Source organism: Neolamprologus multifasciatus, chromosome 16 (genome assembly GCF_963576455.1).
Source record: "Neolamprologus multifasciatus chromosome 16, fNeoMul1.2, whole genome shotgun sequence".
Classification (NCBI taxonomy): Eukaryota; Metazoa; Chordata; class Actinopteri; order Cichliformes; family Cichlidae; genus Neolamprologus; species Neolamprologus multifasciatus.
In genome coordinates this window covers 16,465,933-16,486,611 of record NC_140454.1, presented here as the reverse complement: position 1 = coordinate 16,486,611, position 20,679 = coordinate 16,465,933, and the positions used below count along the sequence as shown (strand labels likewise).

The 20,679-nt window shown below is 38.7% G+C and overlaps 1 protein-coding gene and 1 pseudogene across 5 annotated transcripts in view; both read right to left on the bottom strand.

Annotated features, from left to right (window-relative positions):
- LOC146500560 (nectin-3-like) overlaps window positions 1-4,672 on the bottom strand; it is a 78,883-nt gene extending 74,211 nt beyond the window's left edge. For 3 of the 4 annotated variants that reach the window (XR_014869715.1, XR_014869716.1, XM_085134708.1), the window contains exons 1-4: window positions 3,888-4,665; window positions 2,021-2,362; window positions 1,607-1,909; window positions 210-303 (exon numbers count right to left, since the gene is read on the bottom strand). Coding sequence is in view for 2 of the 4 variants with exons in the window: in XM_085134708.1 (XP_084990834.1) it covers window positions 210-303; window positions 1,607-1,909; window positions 2,021-2,362; window positions 3,888-3,978 (830 nt within the window). In the remaining 2 variants the exon portion in view is untranslated. Of the gene's footprint in view, window positions 1-209; window positions 304-1,606; window positions 1,910-2,020; window positions 2,363-3,887 lie in introns of all 4 variants that reach the window. The other variant, XM_085134707.1, reaches the window with a different exon arrangement.
- Window positions 4,673-10,629: 5,957 nt separating this feature from the next.
- On the bottom strand, window positions 10,630-19,768 carry LOC146500559 (nectin-4-like; annotated as a pseudogene). Its single transcript, XR_014869717.1, has 7 exons — window positions 19,345-19,768; window positions 18,937-19,226; window positions 18,084-18,177; window positions 14,969-15,123; window positions 13,149-13,248; window positions 12,073-12,181; window positions 10,630-11,731 (listed from the first exon to the last, which is right to left on the bottom strand). The product of XR_014869717.1 is annotated as a nectin-4-like (transcript).
- Window positions 19,769-20,679: the final 911 nt, after the last annotated feature.

Genomic DNA, 20,679 nt, shown 5'->3' with positions numbered 1-20,679 from the left:
AGATACTAACAAGTTGCATCCATTGGTGTGTAAATGTTAACTAATGAGCACTTAAAAAGTATAGAAGAAAGTGCTTATCTGAATGAGTATAAAGCGCTTTTAGTGCTCCAGGAGAGAAGAAAAGCACTATATAAGACTTAGTGCCTTTATTATTACCACTCCTGTGAAATGAAATATTTCAACTGAAACCAATATTCAAACTACTTTACCTGCTCCAGGTAAAGTTTGCATTTGGTTTGGCTTCTGTCACACACTCGAACGAGTCCTCTGAAATCACTCTAATGTTTACTTCTGTGGGAGAAACTGCAAAAAGAAAGAAAGAACAAGAGACCTGTGTTAATTCTTAACTGAGTACATCTTAATAAGATCAAACAACTTTTCATATATATTTGAATCAAAACAAAGAAATAAATTTTGGGTACTTTACACTTTGTTTCAAGCAGAGATCATTTTGTACACATTCAAGCATGTTGGTGCTCTGTTTAAAAGCATGGCCTTTATGAGGATTTCAACCAGAAATATAACACCACAGACGAACCGTGTCATTTAAAAAAAGAACCTACAATACTGGAAGAGCATGCTTTAACTTTGAAAACAGTCTCCAGTGTTTTGCTTCACCTTCTGCCATTTCCCATGTGTACTGAATGGATCTCAAACAAATGAAGTCATTGTTAAGCTTTACAAACAGATTTAAGCTGGTCTGTGCACCGTGGTGTTGCCTCAACTGGAGTTAATTTTTAACCTGAACATCTGCACTCTTAAGAGAACAAAACTCATTCAAGGCAGCTGAAATATCCAAATTCTGGGTAGACATTATTCATTTTGTGCTGCTCTCAAGATTAAAATTATCAAACTGGTGTCAAAAGGGGATGCACATTATTTCACACAAGCAGTGTAGATGTGGAATATACAACTGCTTAAAAATCCACAGTTAGACTTTGATTAAAGATACATAGTTTTAGTTCTACTTTTCCCCTACCAAAGCCTTGCTGGTACACACACTGATGCACAACTTTACTTTTTTAAGTTTTCTGCATTTCAGCTGAACTGGGTGGTTCTGTCTCAGAACAATGATCAGGTTCCATTACTCGTCTCATCATTTGCAAAATCTTTATCCAGCTATTGTGACAACATGAGTGAATGACAGTAGCATGAGAACAAGGCTAAAGCTGGTATCCCATACTGGGAAAAACAAAAAACAACAAATTAACTCATGAACAAAGAAAAAAAAGCAAAACCATGTCAACTCTTAACACTAAAGGCTACCTAGAAGTATGGAGTTTTGAGGGTTTATGTCTGCTTTTGTTCAAAACAAAGATGCAGGGTATAGTTTTAAAAAAGGGCAGCTATTACTTTTATTTTATCCATCATTTATGAAAATATTTCTGTTGCATGAGTAGATAATACAGATTAACTGGTAACAAGTAAGTAAGTTCTATAGTATTGCTTTGTAGCTGCAGTTGCAGTTTAATCAGTTAATCCCGGGTGTGCCTGTGTACTTTTAATATTTGATTAAATAATTAACGTTCTTCAGTCAACGCCAACACAAAAGAAGACAAATAATAAACTACATCAGCTGTACATCAGTACAGCAGCTGATACTCACAGTAGATCTGTATAGTGAAGGGCAGACTTCTTTCTGTAGACAGAGAGTCACCACTGATGACACACTGGACCTGTTGACCGTTAATCTCTCTCGTAGGAACACCAAACAATGAGCTGACTGTAGTAGTTGTATCGTTGTCATACTGTGTGGACTTTGTTGTCGTCCTCACTTTCTCTCCCAAAGCATCAGTGAGCCACCTCACCTCTGCAGGAGGCTTCGAGTCAGCAGCCGTGCAGGTAGCAAATAAAACCTCTTCAGTGCCCAAAGTGGGAAGATTGTCCTTGACGCTTGTGAAAGGAGGCACTACGAGAGTTACAGCACACAATTAGTCAACATGCGAGCAACATGGTGAAATGTCTGTCTCACAAACAAACACCCAGAATATTTTAAATAAAGTTTTTTATATATATATACCAAGCAAGTTTAGAGATATTTCAGTCTTTTGATTTCCACTGGGAAACAACGTGAAGATGCACGTGTAGCTGCCTTCATCCTTCAGGGCAACATTGGAAAACTGGAGAGTTCCATTATTGTTGTTAAAATTCCCGATATATTTAAATCGATCATCACCTCCATTGACAAACTGCACTCCCTCTCTGGGTAAGATAGTGAGGAAATTGTCATTGTGAGGTTTTTCTCTCGTTCTCCTCTGCCAGGTAATCTGTGTCAGGTCATCATTGGTACCAGTAACATAGCAGGATAAGATAGCGGTACTTCCTTGTTTCACTGTTACACTTCCACCAATCACCTGGAGAGCTGTAAAGTACAGAAAACGTGATTAAGGCAGAGCTGAAAATAGAAACAAAAGAGAATCCAAGTACATTCATATCAAAGTGTGATGAACTCTTTTGTTTTTTCGTGTGTGTGTATGCTTCATCCTTCAAACAAATTTTGAAATTAAGCTGGATAGACATTGAAAAATAACTATGAAAAATATTCATAACTAGTTTCTGGGGTGTTAAATCTACTCAAGCTTGAAACTTATTTTCAAGCTTGAAATAAGTTTTTACATCTACACAATTGGTCGCGGGGGATTTTACTATCGAACACCACGATCTCCGTTTTCTTTTTGTTCAGGACAAGAGAATTACTCTTGAACCAATCTTTAACCTCACGCATGCATTCACAAAAATAGTGAAAAGACATAGCAAGATCGTCAGTAATCTCAAAATAAAGCTGTATATCATCAGCATTGCAATGAAAGGCAATATTATACTTCTCAAAAATTGCTCCAAGAGGGAGCAGATATAGTGAGAAGAGAATAGGTCCTAATACAGATCCTTGAGGCACACCACAGCGTACAGGTACCGAGGAAGATGAGAAGTTGCCCAAATTAACCGAGAAATACCTGTCAGCAAGATAAGATTTAAACCAGTTGAGGGCAGTGCCTCTTATACCCACAGTATGCTCAAGTCTTAGTAGAAGAAAGTTATGATCGACCATATCAAAAGCAGAGGAAAGGTCCAATAAAACCAGGACCACAGAGCGTCCACAGTCAGTGCTTACAAGAAGGTCATTGAGAACTCTAAGCAAGGCCGTTTCAGTGCTATGCCGTGGCTTAAAGGCTGACTGAAATTTCTCTGCAATGTTGTTCGCATCTAAATATGCCTGAAGCTGAGAAAGAACTAGTCGCTCCAGGATCTTGGACAGAAACTGAAGCTTAGCGATTGGTCTATAGTTCAAAAGATCATAACAATCAAGATTCTTTTTTTTTCAGAATAGGCTGGACTACAGCATGCTTAAAGGCCAGTGGGACAGATCCACAGAGTAGAGAAAAGTGCATTAAGAACAGAATGCTTGGTCCAATTACATCAAAGCAGCCCTTAACAATGCGTGATGGGAGAATATCAAACACAGCATTGGTGTTTTTCAGTTGATCAACCAGCTGCTTGAGTCACAGTTACAGTTAGCTACATAAAAACTCTGTATTGTACAGTAGTTCAGTAACATGTGACCATCCTGTTAGGCCATTGCTTGGTTTCATCTGTTCTCTAATTGACTTATAAATAACATTATATGAAAAATGAACAATAAGCAACATTCCTGAGGGCATATGGGGAAGAGAGTAGTGCTACTAATTATACAGCACGTTCATGAACAAAGAACTACATGAACCACAAAGCTCGTTTAAAAAATAACAATAGTAAGACCCTGCAGCGCACATTGACGCCATATGTCTTGTAAGCCAAATCTCTGAAGCGTGAATGTTATAATAAGGAGCTGCAGTGGACAAATACAACATTGAAATTCAGTTCATCGTAGCCTAGGTACTACAAAATACCTTCTACATCAGCACATAGAAGAGACAACGTCACGAGAAGGACACGTAGCAGCGCAGAGTCACATATGGACGGTATCCATCCGCTAATCATTGCTGTCCACTAATCCTAATATTGACACATTCCAACTTCCGGGAGAAAAATGTCCACAGCCCAAAAATGTTAGAACACAACAGAACCGATGATTCTGTTGGGAGTCTAGCAAAGAAAGTAGGCGGGCTATAAAATGGCAGGAAACTTACAGCGACACAAAGAGGAGGAGGAGGAGGGGCGGCGGAAATAAAACCTTTCACACATGAGATGAATTAAGGATGCAGGTTTCTGTTCAGCCTTTTAAACAGCGTAACCGACGAAAACACACGTGGTGTTACGTTAAATGTACATCAAAACAACGGCGATCACGGGGAGGACCAAAATCCTTGCTGTCTGAGAAAAGAGTGGGGGTTTTTTTTGGTTTGTTTTTTTCAGGGGAGCATCCAGGATTTTCCTTAATTGGTTGCCACAGGACCCTAAAACCAGACATAGGGGCTCACATGAAATCTGAATAAAACACTGGGCACCATTTTCAGGTTAGTATACACCACTGTGTCCTGTTGTCAAGAAAACATGGTGCTGCACAAGGGTTTAACCCTCTGGGGTCCAGGGTATAATTGGCCGTTTTTGACTACTTTTGATTTTACCTCTATATTTCACCTTTAAAAACTGTTTATCTTACCTTGTTTGGTATTATTTTTTTCAGCACAACCTCAAATATCTGAAATTTGAGTTATTTTTCATTTTGGTATACTATAATAGCACAATTGATCTAAATTCAGACAAAAAATTCAAAATCCAAATAGAAAAAAGTTATTTTTTTACTGTAAAACCCACAAACATGTTTAATGAATCATTTTCATAAATTGAAATGAAAATAGAAATTGTACATTTCTAAAGATTATGCACAAGTTTTGCAAACAACAACGTTATATGATACTATTTACCTAGAAATGCAGCCAAGGCCTCAGGCGTTTTTTATATAACCATTTAAATCTATTTACAGAACAATCAGGTGTTCTGCATCAAATAAGAAGGCACACAATTTATTTGTGCCAGTCCAAAAAAATAGTTTGTGTTCAGTATACGACAGAGGAGAACAGCACAGGCCTAAACCCTGCAGGTCTGACAGCAGGAGGTATATCAGTCCTGTTTTCCATGTGGGAACAGTGTTTACACTGGAATCTGCCTTTGGTGGCTTTTTTGGAGCAAATGTGACATTCAGCAGTATAACTGACACACAATACAAAACAATAACTACACAACACACTAACTAGCCTCCAAACACACTAAACGTCACTAATGTCTCACATATTAAACTCGCTCTCTCTCTTTCTTTCGCTCGCCTGCTTTCTGTCGCGGGTGTCACTGCTAAAAACTTCCCCTTCTCCCTAAACAACCAAGTGCCACATGTTGCCATATGATTTTTTAGATTGGCTGACATGGTAAACTCTAACACCAATAGGGAAGGGGTACCTTGTTGAGTAATTGTTTTACAAAGCAGGAATAATGTATTTAGATTTTTTCCTTCAGTAAACAGAAAATAGTGAAAACTTCTTAGGTAGGATGCAAGGGCGTAGATTTGGCATGGATGTAAGGGACATGTCCCCACCAATATCCAGCGATTATTGAATTGTCCCCACCAATAATCCTACGTCATGTGACAAATATGGCCAATGTGATTCGCTGTGCCTTTCAGGGAGCTCTGTTTAGTTTTAGCAGCTGCAAGCCTGCGCTACGAGGACCTGCAAGGAGGAGAGGAGGACGGCAGCAAAAAGGAAGAACCTGGATATAAGAAAGTATTTTTCAAAGAAACCTGTAAGTCACTTAAAGCCAAGTTAACTCATAAAATGTGTCCATCATAATAACGTTACAGGCTATGCTAGGCTTTGGCCCACATCAGTCTAAAACTGTATGTAACCATGAATAACGTGTTTTGGAAACTAACTGCACAACAGGCAGCACTATTAGTTATCTCAGTCTCCCAGAGTAGCAATCAATCAATCAAGGCTTTATTCGCCACGTGCAGGTTGAAATAGGACACACACACACACACACACACACACACACACACACACACACACACACCCGGACCTTACACACATAACACAGACATCAGATGAGGATACAGGTCGGAGATCTGTAGCGTTACAAAAAAAGCCCCACTGAAATATACACTATAATGGGGAAAGTACAAGAGGAAAAAAAAGAGACCTCTACTCATGCTGGGCCCCTGGGAGGACAGCATGAGAACAGGAAACAAAAAAACTCCTCTGCACAAAAAAGCACATAAATGTCCACAGCACAACATTATAGCAATAGTGTGCCTAAAATATTGCATAATTTTGCTGAGAGATCTTTTACTTTGTGATAATCTTAGATGAGTAGTTAATGGACAAAAACCACCAGGTCATTCAGTGTTCCCTTAGTGCCAAAGTATAACAGATGTTGGTGTACTATAACTGAACTAATGTCATATTCTTTTTATTGTCATGACTGTATTTGAAGCTATTTTTATTTTTGTGTGATACCTGATTTATATGGAATATGGCTGAAGTAAACTAAAGCCTAACTTAGTGAGTCATTTATTTAATAGTAATTTAACATGATATAATTCACATATAAAACTATGAATTGTAATTTTAAATAGTTTAAAAGCATGCAAAATAGGATATGTAGTCAAGTGTATTTCTCCTTTTTTATCAAGAAGCAAAGACAAGAAGGAGAAAAAAAAAAAGAAAAAAGAAACAGGGCAGGGTTCGGTGGTTGAATCATCTGTCCCCACCAATGCCAAAACCAAATCTATGCCCTTGGTAGGATGCTTAGGTAATTCACATCTGGGAGATCTTAAAATTAAAAAAATAAACAAATTATTCTATTATTATTTGTTGACATTATTAGAATTTTGCTCCTCAATTTAGATGATGCAGTAAAACCAAGAGATGTGTGATGAAATGTGTGAGCTGATTTCTTGGCACTACCTTATAAGTGATCAGTCAGAGACCATTCATTAAATCCTTCTTTGCTTCTTCTCCAGTTAAGTTCAGACAGGCTGCACAGACCTTAGAGAAAATGGTGTAGAGCGCCAGGGGTGTCTTTCTGTTCAGACATCCAAACATCAGATCACTCAGGTCAAATTTTTTTATTTTACTGACTTAATCTTCCAAATTAATGAGGTACAAGATCAGGACCTTTTGAAAAAAACAAACAAAACAAAAGGCTTCATAGTCTTTATGAACTGTAACATGTCTCCTGTTTTCATTCTTTTTAAATCACTGGAATTAGAATGTAAGTCATCTAGTCTGGCAACTTTCTGAATAAAGAACAATTGTTAGCTGCATGGGCTTTTTTATAGCAGCTCCTTCCTCCTTATTGATCTAACAGTGCCTCTTTGTTTGGATTCCTTAGACAGTTTCCTTTTGTCTAGGATTCTCACTAAACAAGCCTCTTTTTATTTTTTATTTAACCTTTATTTATACAGGTAGTCCCACTTAGACTGGGCTTCATACCATCTAATCCTGCAGATGATAAGCAGGGAGTATGCACAACTCCCTATTGATCAGGGGCGGATCTACAGGTGGCATGGGTTGTAATCTCCTACCACCCCTAGTGGCAACCTGATTTTACAAAAGACTGTGTTGTTTATTAAAATAAGCTAGCATTAACACCTTGAGCCTAACTACACTAAACATTGAATAGAAATTCTAAAACCGCATAATGTATTGCATATGATTGCCCCCCCCCCCCCAAACCCCCTCCCCCAAACAAACAAAAAACAAACAAACAAACAAAAACTAGCACACTGTAAACTATTAAAATTTCCACACAGCCTAACTCAGTGATCAGGCTCACCATAAATCCTGGCATAGTTCATAACTTAAATACAAAAATTAACATTTATATTTAAGAGAGCAAAAAGTCATGGCCCCAGTAAATAAACAAAAATGTCAAATGCAGAGATATTCTTTTTTTTTTTTTTTTTGTCTTTTTTTGTCTTTGTTGCATCTTTGTGTGCGATCCAGTAACCTTGTTTTGCAATACAAGAACTACACAGATAATTATGGAAGGTTATTATTCTCTTGATTATTGTTCCAAGTGTGCCCTGGATCAAAGGTCACCCATTGTGTCCTTTCTCTTATATTCTCCATAGCAAGCAAGTACTAAAAACAGAGGCTTAGTAAAGAGAACATATCAGTCACAGCATTTTGTGAGAAGTGAGAATGTAATAACAAGTTCCTCTAACCATTTCTGAAGCTCAACATGATACTAAAAACAACCCAGTTTCTGAATCTCATTCAGGTCCCTGCCTGGGGCTCTTGAAAACAGGAACAAAACACAATAGGAGCTGTGGGTGATGTACATTTTGAAAATATATGTAGTATTTGATAATACTGGTGCTACAGATGCTGACTTATATTGAGCCCGTTTTTAGGGTGTACCCATAACAGATTAGCTTAATACAAAACAAGTAATCAGCACAACAATATTATCACAGAACATATGAAAAGCATGTGCAACGTAATCTGATCAGGATGCCTCCGGGACATGTCCCACATGTATGCGGTCCCCGAGGCAGTTTCTGGACATGCTGGCAAGTTTACATCACTCAGATGGCTTTATATGATTGGAAAAGGTGAAATAAGTCGCTGGGATGAGGAAGATCTGGGCATGTCTAAGACTGCAGCTCAAATGGATAAGTGGTAGCAAATGATTGGATGGAAGCAAACAGAAATCCAGATGTAATAATATGGAAACAGGATTTTGGAAGAATTTCTGAAAATGTTTCCCCCAGTATATAGATAGGAGAGCAATACTGTGGACAGTTTCCCTTTAGAATGCAGAAGATTTTTAGCAATTGTACTGATAGTGCAGATCTATAGTTTCAGATCAGCTGCAAAGACACAATGAAGCTAATAATAAGTTTAGTTAGCCAACCCGCGTGGAATTACAGTAAAAATATCTCTGCTCACAGCACGTGAGAGACTGAAGTCCTGTCTCACAAGACTTATAATTATCATGTATTTCCTGTTTTTGTGACAGAAGTCAGTTCCCAACCACATGATCACATGCTGAGTTATGACACTTTGGTCTGTGTATCAAATTTATCCAAAGTATCCAAATGTGATCCCAAAAACTCCCTGAAAAGCCTTCAGTTGATTCAACATGCTGCAGAGTACTGACAGTGACTAGAAAAAGAGAGCATATGTCTCCCATACTGGCTTCTCTTCATTGGTTCCCTGTTAAATCCACAATCATATTTAAAATCCTTCTCCTCATATACAAGGTCTTGAATTATCAGGCCCAGTCTTGTCTCAAAGACCTCATAGGTCTGTACCAACCCAGTAAAGCATTTTGCTCTCAGACTGCTGGTTTACTTGTGGTTCCTAGGATATTTAATGGGAGGCAGAGCCTTCAGCTTTCAGAAGCCACTGTCTTGGGTGCAACCTCATGAACAAAAATATCACTTTGGGGTAGACTGCTTTAATGTTGCAAACCATGCCAGTCCTAAAAATATAACACTGTGCAGACATGGATCAATATTCTACTTAGACAAACAGATTTTTTGATTTTGTGCAAGACTGAGATGTGCAAGCCATTTTTTTTTACATTATAATGTTTTCAGTTTTAACATTATTTGATCTAAAAATAAAATAGACGTTAACTTTTCTGAAGGAAGGAAGTAAATAAGTAAGCTATCTAATGTTAGGAAAGTCAAGCAGTTTCTTCTATGTGGACGTTATGAGTTTAATTTCTCTTTTCTTGTTAATGGACCATCCTACCCTCTTTCCACTTTGCTCAGCCAAGAGTGCTGGCACCTGGAGCAAACCAAATCATGAAATAATGAAAGGAGGAGGGAGGCGGGCTCAGAGGCTGACTGGATTTTGTGCTTTGTTGCTGCCAAAAAACAAAACTAATTCTAGGAAGCAAAAAGGTTTATAATTACCCTGCAAAGGAAACATTTTATGGACATTTTATGGACAATACGGAAAATTATTTAATACGACGGCAGAGTGTTACAGGCATGGCATGGACTATAGCCTCATGGGCGGTGTAGTCCTTGCTGCAGGGAGAACGTGTGGGACCGCCCCTCCCGCTGTGTGTTTGTGAGCGTGAGGGAGGGAGAAAAACCGAGCAGAAACGGGAGATGGAAACATGTAAATATAAAAATAACCACTGCCAAGAGTGCCTGACGTGCCCAGTTGTAAGTAAGCTATTAAGACTCGACTGTACACTGTGTTCATGTTCATGTTCCCTATATAATCACTGTGCTTTCAAATCCTCTGTAACTTAACAGCTTACATTATCAGGAGGAAAATAGGACAGACAGAAAAACTGAGCTCCAATCAGCACAGACAGACAGACCAGCTGCAACTGCATTCACACATTGGCTGTATAGTGTCATGGTGCTTTTCAAATGCATAATGTGCAAAAAAGACAAAATGTAAAAGTCTGAGTGATGTGACATTGTATCCTTACGGGAAAGGTCGTACCAAGCAAGTGGGGAAAAAAACAACAGGCAAAATTAGATAAAATCAAGTAACAAATAATTTAAGTATTTCACTGTATTTCTATCATTAACCAGGAATCATTTCACATCACTGTAATTTAACACATGGCAGACAGGACAAGAAAGGCAGACAGTGCTTGGCTTGTCAAGTCAAACAATTTTTCTCCTTTCATCTTGAACAGTGTTACTATAAAGCTCCCCACCTGTCTGAATCCATCCTTAACATTACTGCCATCCTGTGGTAGCTGTTTACAGTGGTTCCTGAAATCTGTGTTGTTTGTTTTAATCTTCCAAAAGATTGCAGCTCTCTGTTTTGCTGGTGTGGTGAAAGAGGGCCCAGGATTGCAGACATGGAGGCAAAACAGAGGAGTTTCAGCCAAAGGAGAGCCTTTTAATGAAAAGGAAGCTAAATACAAACTGTCTAACTAACAGGATCACGATTGGAACATAACGGAACAAGGACAAGGGGAGACGGACGCAATATATACACAGGAGAATGGGAACACAGCTAGAGAAACAGACATGATGAGATGGGGGAAGCAAAGCAGAACACGAGGCACATGAGATGACGACTACCAAAGTAAACAGGAACTCACAAACGCTGAGACACAGGCACAGACGTGAAGAGACAGAGAGAGCGAGAGACATGACTGGGGAAACAGATAGGGAAATAAACATGGAGACAAGACTGACTTCACAGCGAGACGCAGAGGACAAGACACAGAGATGACACAAAGACAAACCTAATATCAAACAAGACACCTTGAACTAGAAATACAGATAAACTCAAGACTAAGAGACTAAACTCAAGCTCTGTGTATGCTCTGTAAACAAAATTGAATTGAAATGAATTGAATTGAATTATATGAAACTCAAACTCAATCTTAAAACATGCATGTGTCATGGTGGGTCTTCAACCAAGTTTTGAATTTATTATGGTCTTGTGATTCATTCCTTTGGATTTAAGAGATTTTTACTCGTGACTTTTGTATTCTTTAACAACTGCCTTTATTATTTCTACCTCCGGGCTTTTAAGTTATATCAGTTTCCTTTTGTGTCTAGTTTCCCCTGTTTTGTTACCCTTTGTTTCCACGGTCATGTGCCTGCGTTTGTCTGACATCCCCGTGCTTTTATGTTAATCTGTCTGTGGTCCAGACCCTGTTGCAGGTTCACGTGTCACGTATGGTGTCCCGTTCAGGCAGGGGCATCTGTTCTTCATATGTTTATTTACCAGCTGACTTTAAAATGGCATGTTGGTGGAGCCTTCAGTCCAAATAATGTTCATCTTTGCTGTCAGAGAGATTCCTGAGGGATCATACGGAGCATTTGTTTAGACCTGTATTAAATTTCAACTGAAAATGCAAATACTTTCAGTGTCTGCAGATTTAACAAATAACATTTAAACTTCTATAACACTTAACACACACATTAATAAAATGTTTTTTTTCTTGTAGCTCAGCTCTTTTAAGTAAGATAGATGTAATAAAATGCCTTGTACACAACTAAAACTATAAATGTGCCTCCAGTAAACTGCACAACAATAGTTAAAATTAAAATAAATAATTAATGTACTTTTTTCAGAGCCCTATTTAACTGTAGGAGAAACAGAAGAAAGTTATGAAGTATATGAACAAATTAACGGTTACTTGATCTCTCTGTAGGTCTTCTTCCTCTGGTCCGTGATCATCGTTTCTCACACTCCGGTGAAGTTTTGTGTCATGCTGCTTGCCACCATGTTGGTTTAAAGACCTCCTACTGTACAAAATAGTGACACAGTATTCAGTTAGGCTGCAAATTTGTGGACATTAAATCAACTTTTAAAATTTAGCCTCTGTACACTAGAACAGTAGATTTGAAATAAAACAATAAAGGTACAATTTAATTGCAGACTCAGCTGCAACTGAAGGATTTGAACAAAACTTCTGAATTACCTTCACTCATAAATAAAGTCTGAATACTTTGCCGAATACTTTGCAGGCAGTGAGTCATTTTACTGCATCTGTCTTCAGTTACAATATATTTGTCCAGGGATTCACTTTTATAAAGCCAGGAAACGCCATGTACGATGTGGTTCAATTGGGGTAGACTAACTCAAATGCATTCTTATTGGACCAAAGACCGCTTGTTTAGGACCACTGAGGGTACCACACACGACAGTTCCCCTACTAAGAATAGCAACTACAGCCTCTAACCTACCTACAGTCTGGTAACCTAGACAATGAGGAGAATGTGCTGGACAGGTGGAGAGAACGTTTTGTCTTTCTATTGCACCAAAGTAACTAGAGCACTTTGCTTTTCACAGAATGTAACAAAAATGTGACTTGGCCCCTTGTAATACTGGAAAAAAATCATCTGGATATCTATACTGATATGGACTGGGTAATGTGTAAGGAACAAATGGATGCCACATAGTTTAATAGAAATGATCTACCTACAGAGGGGTGAATTCAACGCTACCCTGAAAATCAAAGGGGTTTGGGTGATTAGTACCAATTCTTTCATCTGCCTGCATATTCCCACCTAATAATGTCGGGCTATATTGTACAAGAGAAGGAAACCAGGATCAACGGAACCAGCGTAGGGCCTGAATATGTGTTCAAGGATTTCATCCTGATTCCTAATGGCAGCCTGTAGAGGTCTCTAGCGGTACATAAGCTTTAAAATGAGAAGTACTACATATTATTCTAGATATTAGATACATGCAAGTTAATATATGAAAAACCTTTGAAAACATCCATGTTTATAAAAGTACCATGCTGCAGGCCCAACAACATTCAGGAAAAGCAAAACACCAAATAAGGCCCAAGCAGCAGAGCATGCTCCTACAGGGACACAATAATGAAGAACATGAGAATGAGATGATTGTTCTTTCCCACTTTCATGACATTTAGTTTTTTATTACAAACTTAATTCATAAGACTGAGACAATAAGGAAACATAATCCACCCAACACAAGTCAAGCACGTGGCTCACAAAGAATGAGATTTCCACATTGGATCAGTGGGTGGCTGTGTTTATAATGAGGGTTTACAATGACTTTTGGCTTTTTGGCTTTTGGCCAACAGGATGCTGGTAGAAACTGTGATACTGATGGCCAACCATAAAAGAAGTGGCAAAAGTGGTAAGGGATAGGGGTATTTGAAGTCAGCAAGAGAGAAGCAAAGATAGGGGTATGAAGGTGAGACTTTAAATATAGGGACTATATGCAAACGAAGAGAGCAGTTTAATACAATGTAAAGAGAAAGTAAAGGAGAAAATTGGAGGACAGATGATTCTGGATTCAGTGAAAAGGTGTTGAACACTTATTTTTGGAAGACAGAGGAACACAGGCTGACCTATGAGTGGGGGAAGATCCACACAGGGTGATTATATTTTATGTAGGAGACTGTAAAGTAGTGTCAGGGAGGAGCGCAGCTAGGAATAATAATAATAATAATAATAATAATAATAATAATAATAATAATAATAATAATAATAATAATAATAATAATGGATTGCATTTATATAGCGCTTTTCAAGGAACCCAAAGCGCTTTTACAATTCCACTATTCATTCACTCTCACATTCACACACACTGACTACCAAGCATTGCATGGTAGTCTGTTGGATGACTCTGGAGGTCAAGTAGAGAAAGTGAGTGAAAACAGAGGCAAGGATCACACGGTGGAAGCTGAAGAAGGAAAAAATGTGCAGAATTCAGGGTGGAATTAAGACAGGCTCTGGGTTCAAGATTCAAAATGTTTATTGTCATGTGTACAAAGAAAAGCATTTCTCTGTACAATGAAATTCAGCAAAGAGAGAGGTGGCAAAAGAAAAAGGTTTATAGTTGAGCTGAGTGTGAAGCTGGAGACCAAGAACAGCTAGTGAATCTGGAAGTGCATCGGATTATTGTGAAAAGAACTTAAGTCAGCAGAACATGTGCGTGAATGGAGAGTAACAGTGAATATGCAGGGAGCAGAGATACAGAAGGTAAATTATTTTAAATACCTGGGGTCAACCATCCAAAGCAACAGACAGTGCACAAGAGAGATGAAGCAGAGAGTGCAGGGAGGGAGGGTTCGAGTGTGTGAAGACGAGTGTCACGGGTGATTTGAAATGAGTACATCAGAGTTGCAGCTCAGATTAAGTGGCATGCATACAAAGAGAGGCAAGGCTGAGATAGTTTGGACATGTGCAGAGCAGGAATAGTGGACATACTGGACAAAGGATGCTGAAGATGGAGCTGTCAGGCAGGAGGAAAAGCAGAAGACCACAGAGGTGGTGCACGGATGTAGTGAAGGAGGACATGCAGACGGTTTGTATAACAGAGGATGATGCTACAGATTAAAGGAAGCACTTCTTTAAGATAGCTTCTTACTAAAGATTAGTGGAATACATACATAGGTAGAGTCCATCATTTCACTTTTAGCTTAGATGTTCATGTTTCTATTTATTTTCCTCATAGAAGTGCACAGAAAAGAAAACAGAGTAATATCAGAATGACACACCAGCCCCAAAAGCACAAATCCAAAAATCAGAAACAGATATCCAAGCTGACCTCACCTGATGCCACGCGCACATAAAGCTGACCATGTTTACTTTCATATGTGTTAGACGCTTCACACTGATAGAGGCCATTTAGATCAGAGCTCAGACTCAGCAGTTGTAGCTTTGCACCGTCTACTTTGACAGCAGACTGCAGCAAAGACTGGCCAGATCTGGAAAAACATGAAAGAGACTCAACATGAAATGTACAGAAAGAGCAGAAAAGTGTGAGTTGTGCTAAAAGTCAAACACATTTTGGTTATCAGCTCTTTGCAATAGATCTTTTCTTGCCCACAACAAGATTTTGTATTTTTTTTAAATTTTCACCTAAATACAAAAATACCTCCCACTTAACATGTTCAATTATTTTTGTGTGAAAACAAGCTTCATTTTAGTAAGATTTCAAACCACACTACTCTGGAGAACAGCCCAACTAACTCCCTGTTTAGCATCCTGTACGTCAATTTGTAACTCACAAGATTTTGATGTTTTTTATCATCTTTTGTGGAGCATTGATATGAGGATTTAACAGGCCACATCTAAACAGCAGCAAATTCTGACGCCAGATGATAAAACTTCTCAATCCACTGTTAATTTACATTACTAACATGAGCAGAATGGGGTTGCTCTCTCAAGAGGCTCAGAATGAATTAATCCATCTTAAGAGCCACTTAAGATAAAACAACACCTAACTGTTTAAATGCATAAACACTGCATTTACCAGGAATTCCTCACATCTATAATAATAATAATAATAATAATAATAATAATAATAATAATAATAATAATAATAATAATAATAATAATAATGGATTGCATTTATATAGCGCTTTTTGAGAACCTCAAAGCGCTGTACAATACCACTATTCATTCACTCTCACATTCACACACTGGTGGAGGCAAGCTACAGTTGTAGCCACAGCTGCCCTGGGGCAGACTGACAGAATCTAATGAATAAGCAGTGAACTACAGACAGAGAAGCCAAGAAGGACTGCTGAGTCACACTGTATCATTTTAGGACCCATTGTTTCATTTCATTTAAATATGAACTGTTAATACATCCTATAACCTACTCTAAAGAACAAGTATGACTGGATGACTGCTTATTATTAGTCTAATCTCACATCTCTCCAATGGCGCCATCCATATGGGTCACCAACATTATCACCTTTTGTTTTTTGGATTTGAGAGGAACTCAGATCATCTCTCAGCAATATTTTCAGTTTCTGTCTGCTGAGCTGAAACAGGTTTACATAATCCCTCTCTAGAGTTCCCAGACAACCATGGCAACACCACTACAAAGGCAAGTAGTGTTCAGGTCTCCACACAACAGTACATATGCTTCGAGACAGGTTATAACTGGCCTGTTGTATTGTTTTTCACTTAGTGTGGATCCACACTTTAACGGCTATGTCCTAATCAATAAACATTTCTTCTACTTCACTTTCCAGTCTTCAGCTCTGATGGAGTCCCGAGAACTGTTTTTGCGACATTAATTCTCTGACCATCGTGAACCAAAATGTATCTTTTGGAAGGAGCTCAGACAGTGAAAATATTTACAGTGCTAGGGGAAAAAACAGCAGCTACTTTTAGCTGCTCTCTTATTCACATGAGGTCAGAAAAGTAAGTAGCTCAGCATGTTTGATGGAGAAGATTTATACAGCAGATAGCCTTCCTGACACAAATGCACCCCAAGGCATTTGTGTCCTCCTGGACAACCAACAACCAGATGTGCTTTTGTAGCCCACAGGTCCAAACTACTCGCCAGCAGCAGCAAAATTCAAACTGCTTCCAAAAACCAGACACTGTCAAAACACTGGGTCTCTCCATTCTTTGGGTTGTGTCTCACACAAGAAAGCAGAGAAAAGATTAAGAGATAAACAATCAACAACTGTTGCAAGTGACCTTCACATTACTTTTACAGTGTGTGAAGGGTAATTACTGAGTGAGCCTTGTCAGCACCTGAATAAGCAAATATGCTGTTTGGGGAAATCAAGGAGCAGCAGGGAGTGAGAGAAAATGTAGGGGAAGGAGAGAGAGAAATTAAGTGCTTTCAGTATCCAGGTGACAGGGTTATAAAGGGCATGCATTCAAATAATGTGCTCAGCGGCTTTTACCAGGCAACTGAAGAACAATCAAACAGAAACCTGCCACTATGCAACCAGCAAAGATTTACCACTGTGTAACAGCAAATACCTTAGAATTAAAGCATTTTAAGAACTGCATGACAGCAGTCATTGTTGCCTGCGAAGCTAGGAGTGTACATATTTTTGTTTATGTTGAATAAATAAGTAACAAGTGGTTGAAGGGACTGTATAAAAAAACATCAAAAACATTATCATCAATAGTCACGGGACACTGAAATCTTTCCAAATGACTGAATTTGATACTTTATTTACTATGTGGGCTTTTCCATTTGAGTAGGCTACAACATTTCTTTCAGTTTTATTCATTGTTATGTGAGGAACCAACCACGATTTATTATAACATCTACTTAACGAGAGTGTCTGTGATGTAGTAGCTCATCTGGATCATTATCCGTTTGTGTAATGCTGAAGTACAGAAACAAAGTGATAAGTTCTGTTGGCTCTGCTTGGCTTTATTGTAAAAACTAATGACTATTAGAATCCACTGAGAACTGAAAAAGAGTCCCAAACCAGCAGCGATTCTTGTGAACCAACATGTTCTCATCCCAAAGCGTAACATTTTATGCTATGTGACAAATTGTCAGTATGTTACGCTTTTGGTCACATATGACCCAGTTTGAGTGAGGACCCATTACATAATAATCATGTGTGTATTTCACTAAAATATGACCACTCAAGGAGTAAAAATATTTGAAGTTTAGACATATGATTGATGTCTCACCATGGGTCATCAGTCATTCTTTTGACATATGACTGACTTTACTCAACATCCAACTCTGCTATGCTAGTTCAGGTAGGACTACTGGGAATGAAATTTGAGAAATTATATATGAACAAAACCTCACAAACTTAGTAAACCATATTAGCGGTATAAAACACTCTATACCGCTCTTTCTTTTTCATGGCTCAGCAAGGTCACTTAGGACAAACAAAACGAACCAATGAAATGAATGTTTCAGCTGAAACTGTTATTCAAGCTACTTTACCTGCTCCATGTAAAATTTGCACTTGGGTTGGCTTCTGTCACACACTCAAATGAGTCCTCAGAACTTGCTCTAATGTTCACTTCTGTGGGAGAGACTGCAAGAGCAGAAAGACAAATAACATGAAAATAATTTTTCGCCTCTGTCTCCTACATCTTTGATCCGAACTCGACAAACTTATGGGACTGAGGCTGATGTTGTGTGGTTCAGGCCATGATCCAGTCTTTAGCAATAACAATGCTCTTTTTTTAATCAGTCTAGATGTTTTTGTCTTTCAGAAAGTATTTTCCCATCTATTGTGACAACATGCTACTGTGTGACAAACAGGAGGCAAAGTCATGAGATTTGGGATGTTTCACTCCCATTCATTTAAAAAACAAAAGAAGCACAAACTCCAGAACAAAGAGGAAGCACAAAACAAAGTATCTGGATTGGACTCGATCCTCTTTCCAGCAACAAACATTTAGGTCCACTTTCTTAGTTGTAGTCATTTCCTTGAGGGTTTTGTCAATTATCAATGTAAAACTGCCTCTGTTTACATCATTTAATGATGTAAGGAGTCAAACCAAAGTTTGGTACATGGGATGTTTTGTCTTTACTACACATAAAGCTTTTAACGATTTCAGAATTCAGAAACAGATCATATCTATCAGTCCCTCAGTAGAGCTGTAGAAATGTTGTCTTTAGCATATAAACTGTACAATCGTTTCACTAACAGAGTGTCATGCATTGCGACAGATGTGTCCACTGGCTAATCCACTAGCAAACTTTGCAGAGATTTCCAAGAAAAAATATAACAAATCCATCAACCATGGATAAAAACAAATAATAAACTACATCAGCAGCTGATACTCACAGTAGACCTGTATGGTGAAGGGCAGGGTTCACCATACAGGGTGATGGCACACTGGACCTGTTGACCATTAATTTCTCTCGTAGGAACACCAAACAGAGAGCTGACTGTGGTAGTTGTATCGTTGTCATACTGTGTGGAGTTTGTTGTCGTACTCACTTTGTCTCCCAAAGCACCAGTGAGCCACCTCACCTCTGCAGGAGGCTTCGATCCAGCAGCCGTGCAGGTAGCAAATAAAACCTCTTCTGTGCCCAAAGTGGGAAGATTGTCCTTGATGTTTGTGAAAGGAGGCACTACGAGAGTTACAGCACACAAATCAATCAACATGCAAGCAGGATGGTGAAAATAATTATGTCTTACATACAAACACAAGATTATTTTAAAACAAAGATAACAAAAAGTTTAGTGTACCAAGCAAATTTAGCGGCATCTGAGTCTTCTGATTTCCACTGGGAAACAATGTGAAGATGCACATGTAGCTGCCTTCATCCTTCAAGGTAACATTGGATAACTGGAGAGTTCCATTTTTGCTGTTAAAATTCCCGATATATTTAAAACGATCATCACGGCCATTTACAAACTGTGCTCCATCTCTGGGTAAGATAGTTAGGAAATTGTCATTGTGAGGTTTTTTTCTCGTCCTCCTCTGCCAGGTAATCTGTGTCAGGTCATGATTGGTGTCAATGACATGACACGATAAGATTGCAGTACCTCCTTGAACCACTGTCACATATCCACCAATCACCTGGAGAGCTGTAAAGAGCATTCAGGCAAAAATTGTAATAAATTCTTTTGTGTGTGTGTGTGTGTGTGGGGGGGGGGGGGGTGTCTTGTTGTACCTCTGTTGTGGTCACTGCTATCCTCAGTGCTATCAGCTGGTTGAGGGTCACAGATGTAAACAGACTAAATAAACTGATCCACAAGGCCAGTAATGTGTTAGGGATGGAGCTGGACTCCATTAGGGTGGTGTCTGAGAGGCAGATGTTGTCCAAGATAAGGACAATCATGGATAATACCTCCCACCCACTCCATGATGTACCGGCTAGTGACAGGAGCACGTTCAGTGAGAGACTGACATTACCAAAAAGCAGGAAATCATTCCTGTCTGTGGCCATCTCCCTGAACGACTCCTCCATCTAATACACTGTAAACACTGCAATAGTTACACCCTTTTTACACACACACTCTTTTCTACTCTGTAATATTCTTGTCAATTTTCTTGATATTTATTTATAATCCCCTCTGCTAATCCTTTTTATTTATAATTGAGTGAACTCTATATATTAGTGCTACTTCGTAAATGTGTAAAATCTGTAACATATTGTATTGTTTGGAGTTTAGTCTGTTACTGTTACTATTTTTACAATTTCTTCTTGGAGCAGCTGTAATCTACATAATTTTCTTAGGGATTAATAAAGTATTCTGAATATGATTCCGATTGTTTTAGGATACATGGCCTGCGCCAGTATGGTAGCCACATGAAATCATGGTGATATTCCTTCAGTGCGAACAACTACATGTCAATTTCACAGCCTAGCAGTCCGTCACTGGTCTCTCAGGCTACGTCCACACGTACACAAGTATTTTTGAAAACGGAGATTTTCCGTTTTCTTTTAAAAAAAATAATCCCATTCCCATCCACCAGGGCTGGACTGGGACAAAAAATCGGCCCCGGCATTTTGACTAGAGACCAGCCCACCAGGTATTATAGGAAAAACCATAAAGCCTTTGAATGAAAACAAACGC